Below are 15,422 nucleotides of genomic sequence, written 5' to 3' on the forward strand. Positions count from 1 at the left end.
CTATTCTAAATTCTTTAGAATGTTTTCCAGCTCTTTATCCTAGCATATTATCTGAAAACTTACTAGTAGACCAGGGTTTGACTTCCTGACAACCTAACAGAATCCTCTAAATACATTCAGAAATCTCCATTGATATTTCTGATTTTATGGCTAACCTAGGAGGTTAAAAATGTTTTGGCTTTTATTTCAATAACAAATGTTTATGAACAGACGGTCCGTGGGTACATGAGAAAGGGGGCCAGTTATTAACAAATTTGTAGGGTTGATTTTATTTTTCTCAGACATTTTCACATGTACGTGGGTATATATGAGAATTGAGAAAATTACTGCTGGAAAGAACTCCATATTCCTTTTTATTTATTAATGGCAAAGGCAGGCTGCTTTTCTCATGAGGAAGTCGCTCATGAATTTTCATTCAAAATAGTAAATTAGTGTCCACACTTTAATATGTTTAGAGTGGAAAGGGATTCTACATGCAACTGTGCATATCAGATTCCATGTCTGGAAAGCTAAATTTTATTCTTTAATGATATGATGATTGAGCTAGGTGCCACTATTGTATCTCCCTTCTGTGCTTACATGCCACACAGAGTAGAGGATAATGGGAAATTTGGATCTATTGTTAGTGTTTTACTTCAGTAAAATTTTTAAACTATATTTTTACAAGATTTTGTTACCACTTCTTTTAGTGCCTTTTTTTTTTTGAAAACCAGAAGCAAACTTTCTTGAGCAAATAAGGTGATCGGTGAATGCTTAGTGAATATTTGGGGAAAGAATCAATATGCTAAAGAAGGTGGGAAAATTGGATCATTTAATAGAAGTCCCACTATAGACGAGCTGGTATTTCAGGAACTGGTCTTGTGTTTTTGGATGTGCCGGTGTGAAATGAACCATTAGGCATACAAAAGATGGATTCTTAAATACTCTAAAATATATATTACTCGGCCTCAGGAGAAAAACTGCCAAGACTTTTTAGTGTTATCTTTTCTTCAACCAATAATTGCTCTATTTTCATGATTTCTTCATTTGATTGTCTGTTTTAATCAAAATTCCTTAGTGGGCCCAGCTGAAACCTCATATATTCACACACACCTCCCATTGATTTCACTTGGGTGAAACTTTATCTTTTAAGCAAAGTTTAAGTTGAAATGTTCAGTTAATGATGCTCACTTTAAATACCAAAGGCTGAATGCATTTATGTATTCAAACACTTAGCTAATCAAACATAACTCCCATCAGGGTTTAGAGGAAGGATTATTTCTTAAACTATGCCAGCCTCACAAATAATATATTGCTATCCAATATGCAGAAAAATGATACTAAATAAGCTCGTTAGTATTTTATTCCTGTGGTGAAAGGACCTGGAACCCTTTTAACCTTAAAAAGGCAGAGAAAATGGTAGACAAAATGTTAGGAGATACTTTTGTCAATCACCCATAGTAGTTGACCTAAATTTAGAAATAAACACCGAAGAAAAAATGGCTCATTTATTTTTTCATAGCCTTGTCCTTAACACTATTAAATTCCCAGATTATGGAATAAATATTCACAATCATATGTGTGTCTAACAAAAACCGACTTTCAATTAGAAGAGTTTATTTCTTTATAATATAAGTAAGCTTTTTAATATCCTAACATGGAAATGTTATACCTACAACAAAATGTCCAATTCTTTTATTGTGAACCCTTCAGCTATATGGCAATTTAAAGGAAAAGTATCCAAAAAATACCATTTTCATGATGTGTTTGCTTTATAACACTTTCAAAGAGTATATCTGAGTTTACTTTGTATAGTTTCATAGAGGACATACATATTCATAGAACACCGAAAAGGTATGTTTTGAGTACTTTTAACATGTAGGAGATTATATATTTAAGTGAATGACTTGGCATAAACTGAAAAACAATTACAAAAACAATTTTATGAGGAAAATCCCTCCAGAAGGATAGTTCCCGTTCTCATAGCTTTTATAAGATTCTGAGCTACTTGCCACAATTTCAATCGCCTCTCTCTCCCTTCTGAAAAGAGAGACTAGAACCACCAGGAATTCAAGAAAAGAATCTGGTTTGGAATTCAGCTTATAGAATTGCCATATTTTTCAAAGGTATATAGAACTGTTAACTAGTTTCACTCTACCCTTGATGAATTCACCCTTCTATGATCTCTATGTTGTACTGTATAGTAGCTGGCACTTTTCCTGGAAGACATTGTCTTTCATAAAATCACTCGAAAAACACTTAGCACACCTTTGCAAGTAATGTAAACATAAGAAAGTAAACTACTTCCTTGTCTAAGAATTTTCCTGATATGAAATGGTTTCCTACAGTAAACGGTAGTCATTTTCGAAGGTTTCAAAAGAACCAACAAAGAAATTCTGGTAATTAATTGCTGACTTGCTATAAAGTTATACATTTGATTTCACCAAATTTAGAAAACTGTGTGGTCTTTTCTGAGCTGTGAATTAACACATGGCCAAGATTCTGAAGTCAGGTACAAATGCCTAAAAGCATGTTTTTCTTGTCAGTATTTGGACCTTATGAGAATTTGTTGTTTGGAAACACTGGTGCTGATTCTACTATGCTTGTGAAACAAAATATGGAACCAAAGCATTTACTGTGTCTAACAAACTCAAGCCTAAATAGTCTCAGCTAGGATGAAAACAGACTACACTGGGGAAAGAATGAGTACAGTATCTGTGTTACATTCATTTGCCATCTCCAGTGTAGACTACCTGAGAAGGAGCCGGAGGTGCATTTAATTAGAAACAATGGCTTTTGTTCTGTAAGGAGAGTAATAGGAGGGACCAGCCCGATGGATAAAAAGACATGACAGAGACCAGTCGAGTGGCTCAGTTGGTTAAGAGCTCGCTCAAGCGTGTGAGCTCTGAGCAGCAGCGGTTTGATTCCTGGCCCAAGCTGAGCTACTGCTGAGCTGCCAACAGGTGGCAGGATGGCTCAGCTAAAAAAAAGAAAAAAAAACAAAAGAAAAAAAAAACAACACATGACAAAGAACCAATGGAAAAATTTCCATAGTTCTGAATATTTGAATCATCTTACATGTATTTTTCATTTGTTTAAAATCTATTTCTAAATCTCCTTTAATTTTCACTAGAGAAAATAGAAGGATGTGAAAGGAATGGGAAGGCAACTCACATTAACTGAGAATCTAGTGCTGGTCATTCTAAGCAAATGTCCTATTGTTACCCACTGAAGGCAAAATCTGACCTTCAGAATGAGTGAAGAAGCCTGTCCATGGGAACTTGTTGCTTTGGTATTGGCACCTGGGGATGAGATACTATTATCTCTGTCACATACTGCTCTTCTGAAGTCATTACTGCCCTAGTAAGGTTTTTGATTTCATTATCTATCTGCATCCCTCATCATTCACCAGGTACCATGGTGGGCATTGGGAGGCAGAGATAAATGAATTCCTTACTCTTGAATTGTTTAGTCATAATTAAAGTTTCCTTTTTTTATCATACACATATGGAAAAGAAAACAGGCTTCTTTATTTTCTCTTACTGACTGATAATTTTTATGAGAGACATCCTAAACACATACTTTCCTGAAAGTAAGAAAAAAGAAAAACTTACTTTAAGATCAGAGTTCAGGCTCTTAAATACAGTGCTTTCAATCTCCTCTAATAAATTAACATTCTGTTTAGGGAGCAACTCTTGGGATAAATGCCATTTTTCAGGTTTCCTATTCTCTCTTCTTTTGGACAAACCTGTTGTCCAATCTGAGCATATAAGGGACTTACATGACCTTGTGATTCTGAAGTATAATGAGGTCCCCTGGCTTAATGTGGCCCATGGGTGTGGCTGGCTGGATTCATTAAAATGGGTCTTGCCCTAGCCATTGTGAAGTTGCCCTCCACAGAGGGCTATGGCTCTGCTGTTATCTCCCGGCTTGGTCAGGAGGTGTTTCCTGATGTCTAAAGCCTTATCTCAGCCCTCACTGGTCCTGCCAGCTCTCTGAGATCTGTTCTCAGGGTCCCCCCCGCCCCCAGCTCTCCTTGGAGGTCCTTGTGCAATGCCTCTGTCAAGTTCACCAACTGAACTTCCAGCAACCCCATGGGAGCGTGACAGAACAGGGTAGCAAAGGGAGTCCTGACCAAAGATCTCTCTCTGAGTTGCAAGATCCCCAATCCAGGTTATTGTGAGGACACTGATTAAGGCATTCTCTTCTCAAACTTTCTAGCAGAAAATGGAGCTGGCATCCTTGCTCTTGTGGCTTTCCCTTCAACCTGTCTCACATGCCTCCATCTAGGTCTCAGGCCAAGAGATGGGAGGACACACCTCTGAGCATCTGCTCCTCTTGCCTTTATTTCCTTCTTATTCCCTAAATCCATGGAGATGGGAGGGGCGAGTTTCCCCTTCCTTCCCCCTTTGCTTTTTCTATGACCCTGGACTATACTCTCCTCATTTGGGGGTCACATTCTTCTTTCCCCTGTCTTTATGGTTAAAATATAGGCAGGTACAAGGAGGGAGAAATGATGACTATAATTTAGGAGGCATTTCTAAATGGTTGTACTTGTCATGTGAACAAAAGCTTATTAGTCATTCCTTAATAGTCAGTCACAAAGCTAATAAAGAAAGCCTGATGGTTTCTTTGTCCCCATTACAGTGGTTTTTGTTTATTTTTATTTTTTTGGATTTTGAAATGGGATACTATGCAGATTTCACATGTATGCTGGAAGTCATTGCTATTCCAAGTGAGGTCCATGAATAGCAGTTTTGCCAGTTGCTAGTATTTGTTAGAAATGCAGATTCTCAGGCCCCACCCCGGAACGACTGAATCAGTACCTGCTTTTTGACAAGGTCCTCAGCTATGCCACATGCACATTAAAGTTTGAGAAGCGCTGCTCTAGGCTGCCATAGCTTTACTGAAGGTTTGGCTACATCAACTACACACATCACTGGCATTTACTACACACTTATTAATCATTTCTACGTTTCAGCCAATGATGATCCTTGCTCTTGGGTGCTTATGGGCCTAGCCAAGGATCCTTATCATTATAGTAAAGTAGTTACAGTAAGCAATTCCAGGTCTAGTCTCCTCCACCAGACACACCTTAACTTTTTTTTTTGACAGATCTATTAAGATTAAGTTGTAAGTTATGAAAAGTAGATGTTCATTTTCTTGAAAAGCAATCATTTAATATGTAGAGACAGGAACAAGGTAGTAATAAGATGCTCACTTGATCAATGCAGATTCATCCCGGAGGCTTCTGCTTCACTAGTACTAATAGGGTCTTGTTCAGTTACAATTTGACAAGACTCTAGGATTTCTTTTAGGGGATGATAAATTTTCGGGGGGAGAGACAAAGTCATAGTTTTTCCTCTGCACTTTCATTTTCTGATCACAGTGGTTTAGAAAACTCTGGGCTTTACTTATTCACCAGGCTTTCAATAGAGAATCACATTAATCCTTTTAAGCTCCTTATTCTAATGATTTATTTTGTTGAAAACCATAGTTATCCTCCTTTGAATTTTAATGATGGCTGCCTATTCAAAGATTCATTGTTTTGACTTCCTGTCCTTACCTTTGTTTCCTACATGTCTGTGGGGAACACCTGTCTAATGCTGAATCTGCCCCTGGTTCTCACTGGCTTACCAGAGTCACTCAAGCCTATCTATCTCTGAGTGGTAAGCTGAAATGCTGGCTACTCATCCATGACAATAAATGTAGGATGTATGTTTGCAGAGATAGGCAGATAGACAGCAGAGGGAAATATAAATGATTGAGTCATTTCTTAGTGAAAATAGCATTTTAGATATGATAGTGTATTATGATCATTGTAGAGAAATTAAGTTAAATTAGTATCCTCAATCATAAATCTATTGGCATGCAATATCGATGAAAATCTAGTAGATGAAAAAGAGGTTGAAATTTTGAGGGTACTGCTCTTACCCCAAATTCTGGACCATGTCACTTTCATAAGGCACAGACCCTCCATTGCTCATTGTTAAATACAGCAGCACTCTTGTTCAAGGACATAGTCGTTTTGTTCCAGTGCTGCAAATCCTCAGAAAGGGTGAGCAAATGGAAATTGCCATGATAATATGTCTCAGGTATGAGCACTGGAATTACATGTTAGGATTTCAGAATCTAAGAAGTGACGATGTCACAAGCTTGAGTTCCTATTTTGCCCACTGTGTAACCATACGGAGAATTCTTCCCTTCTCTTTTTGCAGGTATCGCCTAGGAACATCATGGATTTTCAAGAATATATTATTCTAATAGAAAGATTTTAACAACTACACTGTATTTATGCATAATACATTTTGTGCCTTATCTTCAGGCTTCTGGACTTTGATTCTGAATATCAGGAGCTCTGGGATTGGCTGATTGACATGGAGTCCCTTGTGATGGACAGCCATGACCTGATGATGTCAGAGGAGCAGCAGCAGCATCTTTACAAGGTGAGAGCTACCCTTCCTGCCTTTACCTTGCTGTGGAAGATCTGATTAGCCTGACAAACTCTCCTCTCTCTCTCTCTCTCTCTCTCTCTCTCTCTCTCTCTCAATATCTTTGCGTTCACTGTATGTATCATGGTGTCTATTAGAATTCCCTTCCCTGTCCCCAAACTCATTTCCATCTCTTGTGTGCTGACAGGCTGCACCGACATCATAATTGCAAGAAAGTTCCCTATGTAACATTCTATTTGGTGTAATTCTATAGAAGGACAAAGATTTATCTTCAAGATGAATAGCAATAAATGAAACTGCATTAATAAATAGACTGAAACAAAAACGAAGGATAAATGGACTGGTAACATTTAACAGAATGTGTTTTGATTGGAGCACTCAGGTAGATTTTATCCACCCCTCAGATCTGCCCAGAGAAAAAAGAGATTTGCTGTCAGTTTGGCTTGCTGCTTTCAGGGTACAGGGCTTGTCCAATTTAATGTTTATTAGCGATACATAGAGCAGATGTTGTCATATTAAGTCAATACATTTGCGTGTGATTTAGGAAAACTGGCTTGGAACTCACATATCGATTGCAGGCAATCCATCTAATAACTATCTATATTGTTTTCCATGTCTGCTAATTCACCCTTAGCCTAGTGTGTTTTACCAATTCCACTTAAATAGTCTTAGAAGTTCTTACAAAACAGCCATGTGATTTTGACTGAAAAAATGGCTGCAAGATTCACAGTGAAAAAGCTGTCGGGGAGGGTGGAGGGACTTTCCACAGAAATATCAAACTGCCGTAAATCTTCCTCATTTAGGCAATTTTTATTGGAGTAATTCTGACAGTTGTCATCCTTGAATTGCTTTGAGCATATGGCATATTTCAAAGAGCAGATTGTGAATCATAAAAAATAAAATTAATAACTAACTACAGAATCAGCAACAGTATAATGACAAGAAACAACTACCCTCTAGCTTTTTAAAATTTCCTATAGAATAAGAAGTACATTCAAGGTCAAATAAAAGTTGTCTTTTTTCTTCTTCAATTTTTATCATTTTAAGTTACCTTTCCTTAACATATTATTTTAACTTTTACTTCCTCTAAAGAGAGATATTTACTTGTACTTTTCAATAGTCTGGTTGGCTTTAATTAGTGTCCCCTGGGAATTATCTCAGTTAAGAGAAGATATAAGCTCCCCAGGGACTCAGCAAATGGTGGTATCTCGCTCCCTGAAGAGTTCTGTCCAACATTAATCGAATTTGTTGACTGTTAGCTGTTTCCTGTATGGATAGCTGTCCACATTAACAACCAAACTAGCCAATATATCTTCTGGCATAACATACTGTTAGAATAACAATCTCAACCTAATGTAACCAAAGCTAGGTGATTTCACATTTCATGTCAGGATCAAGAATTGCATACGAAAAATACCTATAAATCCATATTAATTTGTGATATAAAATATTTGTCTTATTCCTAAGACTTAAGCATTAAAAATTGAGCCAAACAGGAAAAAATAATATGAAAGTAACCTAATCATAAGGCATTATCTCAGATTTTATTGCACTCATGCTGCCACATTTTTTTCTTCTTGATGCATTTTGAATTTTGTGCATAAACCACTATTTTTTCAGAAACAGTGCTATTCTTTGTCAAAATCACATCCATATAATTTACATCACAATTAAAAGGAAATCAGTGAACAAAAAGCGCAGTCTTCTTTTTCTTGTGGTTTCCTTGTAAGTGGTCTGCCTGAGAAGACCCATTCTGGCGTATTGAAGCCCATTATTCCCCCCTCTCAGTGCTTCTGGGTTATAGTATTTTTCCAAACATTTTCGTTCTGAAGTTCTTCATTTGTGACTCGTGTCCTGTCATCATTTTTCTGCTTTTAGGTGTCCAACATATCTAAGTTTATTAGATTAGCACTAACTTTGCATGTGGTTGTAAGAAAAATTAAAGGTTAAGTTAGAAACCAAGGGCAAATACTACAGGTTTGTGGAGTTTGTCTTTATATAAGCCCCCAAATTATCACAGAGGTTTGGAAACATCCAAAGCAATTCTGAGGGTATTGACTGAGGAGCAAGCAGTTTAGAACTTGGGGTGGCTCCTGAATTAGAGAAACCGATGCAGGAGAAGTAGTGTCAGGTCTTTGCCAAGAATCCCCAGGGATTCTCAGGTTAAGTAAATATTTTCCACATCCCATTCTTCTGTTCTAATCTGTTTTTTCAGGGGTCAACTGATCTGATGCTTTGTGGGAGGGAGGTTTGGAGCCTGTGATCATACAGAACCCTGAAGTAGTAAAGATTTTCAGTTGGTCCCCAGGCCTTCCTAGTCTTTCAGTACCATTTGACACTACCTTAATCATCTTTAACCTTTTAACTTGTTGGCCCCGAAAGATACCAATGCTTTATTAGCATTTCTCTTCAAGGGCACTGTTAACATTGGAGACAAAACAATTTTTTGTTAGTTTGTGGGACTATCCCTTTCACTACTGGACATTTGCTATTCACTTTCCCCATCTCTATGACAACCCATCAGAACATCCAATCCATTTCACAGCATTTCCAACCTATCGCAACCTATCTACCTGTACATCATCTTTATTTCTTAAAACCCTTGTAACACCAAGAAAAATGCTTTGTATTCTATCCATTGTTAAGCAAAACACCTTATACAGTTATTGAACTAACAGTTGTTGAGCTGAAAAATTAAGGGTGGGAACGAAGCTCATGACCCCTGGTATTAATGAAAAAAATGAGGGTGAAATATGTAAGAGGGACCTTCACTGAGTGTTGGTTAAATCCGAGGGACTGTAGACCAGGACAGAATCATTACTCCTTTGATCATAGAATTTGAAACTTCTGTTCTGCCTTCTCTGGGGGCCTCTCTATATTTCATCATTCAACTCCCTTCCTGGCATAGAGAGTTATGCCCAGACCCCAACTTATGCATTTCACAGTCATAGGTTGATCCCCAAAGTCCACATTCGGAAATGTTGGGTTAGAGAAAATACAGTAAGATAGTAACTCAGTGAGAGTGAAGACTTTTTAGGAACTACAAAACATTAGGTACTAACTTCCTGACTTTACCTATTTATTTTATATTCTGGTCTTTGCTAAATAATCTTCTGGCCTTAATTCCTAGATATGGAACTACAGATAAATGCCTCAAAGTATTCATTCAGCAGACCTCCTGGGTGGGGCACCTGTTGTGATATCTTGGTTACCCCAAAACCAGCATAATACCCAAGTAACTTATAAAGGAAAAGAATCAGATTTAACCAGCAAAGAAGACATTGATACAACCTGACAAAATTTAGAACCTTTGTATCACAATGGGCTGTAAAGTGGGTTTTCTGTTTAGACGATTCCTTGTTATTTTCAGATTATTAGAAATTTAAGACCATTTTCTTTCTAACTAATTTTAAACCATGGTGTCCTAAGAGCAACCTAATTCTTATTAAAAACTAACCACTCCCTTAAATATACTTTTGTCTTTGTTTTGAGACAGTGAGTCATACTGCCAATATCTTTCCTTCCCCCTTCTCTGTCTTGCCCAACCTCTGAATGGGGACCCTCTGTACCATTTTAAATACACATTGGCAGTATCACCAGCCTAGGAAACACAAACGTAGTTTTTTTCTCATTTTTTCCCCTCCTTAATCCGAGAATCACCTCCAGGGAGAATTTGCCCCCACTCTCTTCACTTTCTTTCTCTTCATTCCTCCTACCTTCCTAAGTAGGACAATTTAATTTGTCAAAAGTAACCACCGTGATTTTGAAAGTTCAGCTCCTATTTGTACTAGAGTTACGAAGCCAGAATTCATAATCAGAGGGAGCTGTCACTCTGCTGGTCTTTATGTGCATTAACTATTAATGGAAAAATAGTTAAAACCCACTTGCAAAAGAAAAGCTCCAGTTTTTCCATTTCTACATATCAAAGGTGGCATTATTCTTGGGCTCAGGGAAGCTCAAGACACATCCTCCCCCATCCTATAAATTTTATAGACTGAATGACCTGGAAGCTTCTTCAGGCTGCTGCTATTGCTGCTGCAGTGCCCTCCGCAGCAGACACAGCTGACTGTGGAGTGCCATGAGGGTGAGCCCTGTCAGGGCTTCTTACCTTGCCACAAAGGATGGCCCTTCTCTGTCACCCACAGGGCACAGATGACAGAGCCCCTAGCGATCCTGGATTGGTGTGGGGTTCCAGAGTCCAAGGGTTAATTTCAAGGGCCAAATTCAGAAGATACATTCTGATGATTATTGTTCTAATTGAACAAGAGCTGTTTTTAGATAGTATGAAGCACACTAAAAAGAAGCCACATTTATAGATTTGTTCCTTGAGTGAATGGCTTAGCTGTTCCTCATCAATAAAATATTAGATTATTTGATTTCTAAGGGGTTAAAAAATAACCCTTCCAGCTTAAAAATAATATCAAATTAGCACCCATTTCAACTACGGCCTTCATACTTTCAAGGAATTTATACTGAAGATTTTACATTTAATTATGAGGGTTAGTTATTCAGATAATCCTGCTTTTATGGGAATAACGCAAATATCCTCATTATTTCTCCATTGGTATAAGTATTATACAAATATGTCCTGTGTACAAAATGAAAAAGACCACTTATTTTGCATTATACAAAGCTCTGTTTAGATTAATTACATTTTTATTTTGCTATGGATTCGAGGTTGTTTATAAGAATTCACAGGAAAGTAATAAAAATATTTAAAATTCTAAATATAAATCAGAACTGGGGAAAATATACAAAGATTAGAGTCTATTTCTGTGAGAAGAGGTAGTATGTAGACACACGCACTGTAAGTTCCTACACAATTACTAAAGATGATCTCAAATTTTTATTCTGGGTTTCCTGGTAATTGAAAACAAAGAGAGAAATGTGGTCAAATGCAAAATTTATATTTTCCATGAGAAAAAGAGTCACACTTCCTTTGAAGAAATTGTTTATTTTGATACTTAGATATAAAATACTTTTCTTTTAGGAGTTTTTGTAGAGCAATATCTAACTACAATATTTCTTGCAAGTAAATTTCCAAACATAATACTTCTAAAAAGTGAATAAATTTTTTTTTCTGACTGTGTTACCAGATAATATTTAGAGACTGAGCACAGCTCACACCCAGAAGTGGCTCCTTTCAATGATAGTTGGGCCAGGTGAGATTAATAACAGAGGACCTCAATATTACATATTGGAAAAAAAGGATATTAGTAAAATGAGAGAAAATAGAGGCATTGAAGAGAAAGAAAAAAACAGTTGAAATTAGTTAATACAAAGTGAGCCAAACAAAAAAGTAAAGAAATAAATTAAAATCATGAGTGGATAAATGAGTAGGTAAGAAAGTGTTAAAAACCAAACACAAACAACTAAAAATAAACTAAACAATGAAAGCAGAATTGTCTCAGAAAAAAAAAAACCAACAGATAAGAGAAAGGAATACACTTTAAAGGAGAAAATGTTACTTTGGAAAATTTGGGTATCTATTAAAAGACAAGCATTATGATTTTTAAAAGAGACGTGTATAGGATAGGGTTAGAAATTCTGAGGAATAAGAAATATCATGTACAAGAAGAAAAATGTGATATAGTTGACTTGTTATTTTATAACCATTGATGCCCAAATGATGTTATTGTAACTATAAACCCATCATAGAAAACAGATCACACTATCCCTGTATTTTATAAATTCACAAATTTCAGCCCTCTACAATAGTTCTCTTGCATTTTGTTCTTGACCAGATTGATCTAAACAATTTCATATGTGGCTTGATACCTTTTGGATTGAACTTGAACTTCTAAAAATGTAATGCTAGGCTGGTTCATAGTCCGGGTCACAGTAGCTAAGCTTAAAATAGAAGAAAATCCATTAAATTAAAAAAGAAAAAAGATTTTTGTTTTAACATATTGGTGTATAGAAGTACACACCACACACATACACACAAAAAATACTTCTATTAATTAGGCCTTATATTGGAATTTCAGTACCCAAATTCCCTACCTTGTTGTTCAAAATGAAGCAAATTATTAGTTGTTGAATAAGTCAAGGTAAAAATATACCAGATATATCAGGCACAAGAACCTAATGGTAATTTTTTACCTCTTCCCCAGTAGATTAATTGTAGAGCTTAATTGTATGTTAGATTAAAACTCCATTAAGATAAGAAGACTATGCTTAAAATCATTACAATATTTCAAATAACATTATCTAGTCATTTTTAAAGTGATCGGAATGGAAAAACCTAGGCTGTCTCCACTGCTATCTAGAAATGAATTTGTTGTTACATTTTTCTTAAAGTTCAAAAAGTCCTTAGATTAACTGTCATTTTAATTTGAGCTTTGATGAATTGGTGTTTGCGATGAATATGTGAATATATATTTTGTTCTTTTCTTTTTTGAGAGAGGGCAAAACTCATCTTGGAAATGTTTAGAAGAAAAAAGTAGATGGATGGGGTTCCTGAACACTATGAAACATTGTTCATGCTGGAGCTTAAATTCCTATTTGAAAAAAAAAAAGAAGGATGTTAGGAGAATAGTATGCCAAGAAATCGTTGGCTCTGTGTGCACAGGGGCAAGGAAGGGAAGCCCCGCCAGCAGTTTTTGTCTCTGGCGGGTGAGCCACTGTCCGGAAGGTGCGTTGGCTCTCTGGGCAGCCTCTGCTGTATTGTGCTGCTGCCTCTCTCCCTGGCCTGGCCTGCTCTGGCCTAGAGTGGATCAAACAAGCCGTGGGGAAAGTTCCCCTCATTTGCATCACTTCTAGACAGCCCTGTCGTACTCTTTGCTGACAGGAAATCACTGTCTTTGTCACCTTTTCTCAGGGCCCTCTTTTTGGCAGAGATGGGCCATGTGACCACGCACGCTTAATCACAACAACAGGTCTGGCTCCGGACTCAATGACATGTTTTCCTCAGCGCATCAATAAATGGGGGAGAGGAGCCAGTAGGAAATGACTACGCTAATTTTCATGAAAAGATAATTAACCCTGGGAGGACTCATGCTGCAGCCTATGGAATTATGATTCAAATGGAAGTTCATGTATCACCAACTTGTGAAAACTATCTCCTGGAATGCAACCGTTTAAAAAAATAAACCTTGAATAGTAGGACTTGAGTATGTTGGAGGGAGAGTGGAAAGAAGGCAGAGAGAGTGGGGGCTTTGGATGAGACGGAGAGAGAGAAAGAGAAAGAAGGGGAGAGGGACATCATAGCAGGCATTAACTATGTTTGAAAAAGCAACGTAAACGGGCTAAAACTTCAGCGTTTGGGACGGAAAGCTGGAGCATGTAAAATGCTTACTTAGATGATATGAATAGGACACTGGCAAACAAAAGCAGCAGTGTGCTCCTAGAAAACTGTGCTTAAAGGAGTTTCCTTGGCAACAGAAATGCCGTTCCAAAAGTAGACAGAACTTTCCTCAGAAAACATACTATTAATAACAACCTTCCGGAACAACTTGGAACAATTTGACGACTTGGCAATAATCATGCCAAGTGTTCTGCAAATTAATCTCACACATAACAGTTATGTTTTCCTTGCCCGTAATTCTGCAGGACTCTACCTAAGAACTCATTGCTTCTCAGTGGCACAAATGGGAAAAAAACATTTCTACATGTAGTCATGGAAAAAGAAAACCAAAAAAAAAACGCTAGTGGCCAAAGATTTTGTTCAGCCTTTTGGAACCTACAAGAGACTTCGTTTCATGAGATGAGTTCAGTCCAGTGAAAAGTACTGCATTTAATATCTCATTCCCACAAAGATGCTTCCAGGAACAAAGCCTGGTAAAGGGTTAATAGCATGAGACTTGCTGTGATGTGAAGCACATCTTGAGGCCATTGGTTATATAAATGTAACACTTCACTAAATATGTGCTGCGTGGTATTTTTTAAAAGCATCATCATTTCTTGTCAGCCCAGAGAATAAACTAATCTTGGATCTATTTGGCCAATGGGAATCATTTGAATTCTCCTGAAGGCTATCCGTTTGCCAGCCAAGGAAGTGTGTTTCCCCTCCTCTGACCTTTCTTGAATCCTTGGATCTAAAGGTTAAAAGTAATCAATAACTCATTGCGCTGCTTGGTTTCAGGGTAATAAGTAATAACCATCATGTTAAAATCCAAATGATTACAGATAGCACTTAAATGAGTTGACCTGTTTGGGAGCTTTTATTAATTGCAATCAGGATAATCATTAGAGTTTGCTAATAAAATTTTGGATTAAATTGCAAATATTCCAGCCTTTAACTTTTGAAAAATGGCTTTTACTTAATTAGATGTGAATATGCACAGCGTTCCCTCCTGTGTTGAGCTGAGAGGTTTGGCTTTAACACCACATATTTGTAAATTTTTGTTGTTTATTTAATAAACTAAATTAGAGAAACATTTAAATTCCTTGTAAGGAAGGGTGTTTGGTTCCCTGCCGCCTTTGGCTTCTGCACTGCTCAATACTATGTATGTATTTCAGGTCAGTAAGTTAATGGGAATGTCCCTCACCTACTTTTTGGCATTTCCTATTTTTAAATTACTTATCTTTAGTGGTTATATTCATATTTGGGCTAATCTAGTTTGAAGCTAGAAAAAAATTGTTTGATGTGTGTGATTAAACTTTACAGGCAACCATGGTATGAACTGGGGTTTACTAATTTTCTTTTTAAAAAAGTACCAAAGTTTAAAGATGAAAACCATGTATTAGCTCTGACAAAGAGGTCGTAATAATAAAAAGGATAAATGTTAGGTTTAATGTTACATGCAATTACATCAAGAAGACACTGTTTATCATAACTATAACTACAAAGAAGTATATGATCTATATGCTACTGGATCCAAATATGTTCTCTTTATTATCACTCTAGTTTTTAGAATTGATTAGAATTTCATGCATAGTCTAAATGCATGAACGTGGGCCTAGAAGGTACCTCGATAATGTTTTAGTTATTTCCAAAGAAGTCCTGGTACCTGTGCAGCATAGGCTGGTAAACCCTGGGGGGAGGCGGGG

At 36.9% G+C, this 15,422-nt stretch overlaps 1 protein-coding gene across 6 annotated transcripts in view; it reads left to right on the plus strand.

Moving 5' to 3' along the window:
* AKAP6 (A-kinase anchoring protein 6) overlaps window positions 1–15,422 on the plus strand; it is a 473,754-nt gene that overhangs the window by 341,003 nt on the left and 117,329 nt on the right. For all 6 annotated transcript variants that reach the window (XM_019656775.1, XM_019656773.1, XM_019656770.1 and 3 more), the window contains one exon: window positions 6,305–6,425. In XM_019656775.1, the coding sequence (XP_019512320.1) occupies window positions 6,305–6,425 (121 nt within the window). The remainder of the gene's footprint in view (window positions 1–6,304; window positions 6,426–15,422) is intronic.

The sequence above is a fragment of the Hipposideros armiger genome, unplaced genomic scaffold (genome assembly GCF_001890085.2).
Source record: "Hipposideros armiger isolate ML-2016 unplaced genomic scaffold, ASM189008v1 scaffold_265, whole genome shotgun sequence".
Taxonomy (NCBI): Eukaryota; Metazoa; Chordata; class Mammalia; order Chiroptera; family Hipposideridae; genus Hipposideros; species Hipposideros armiger.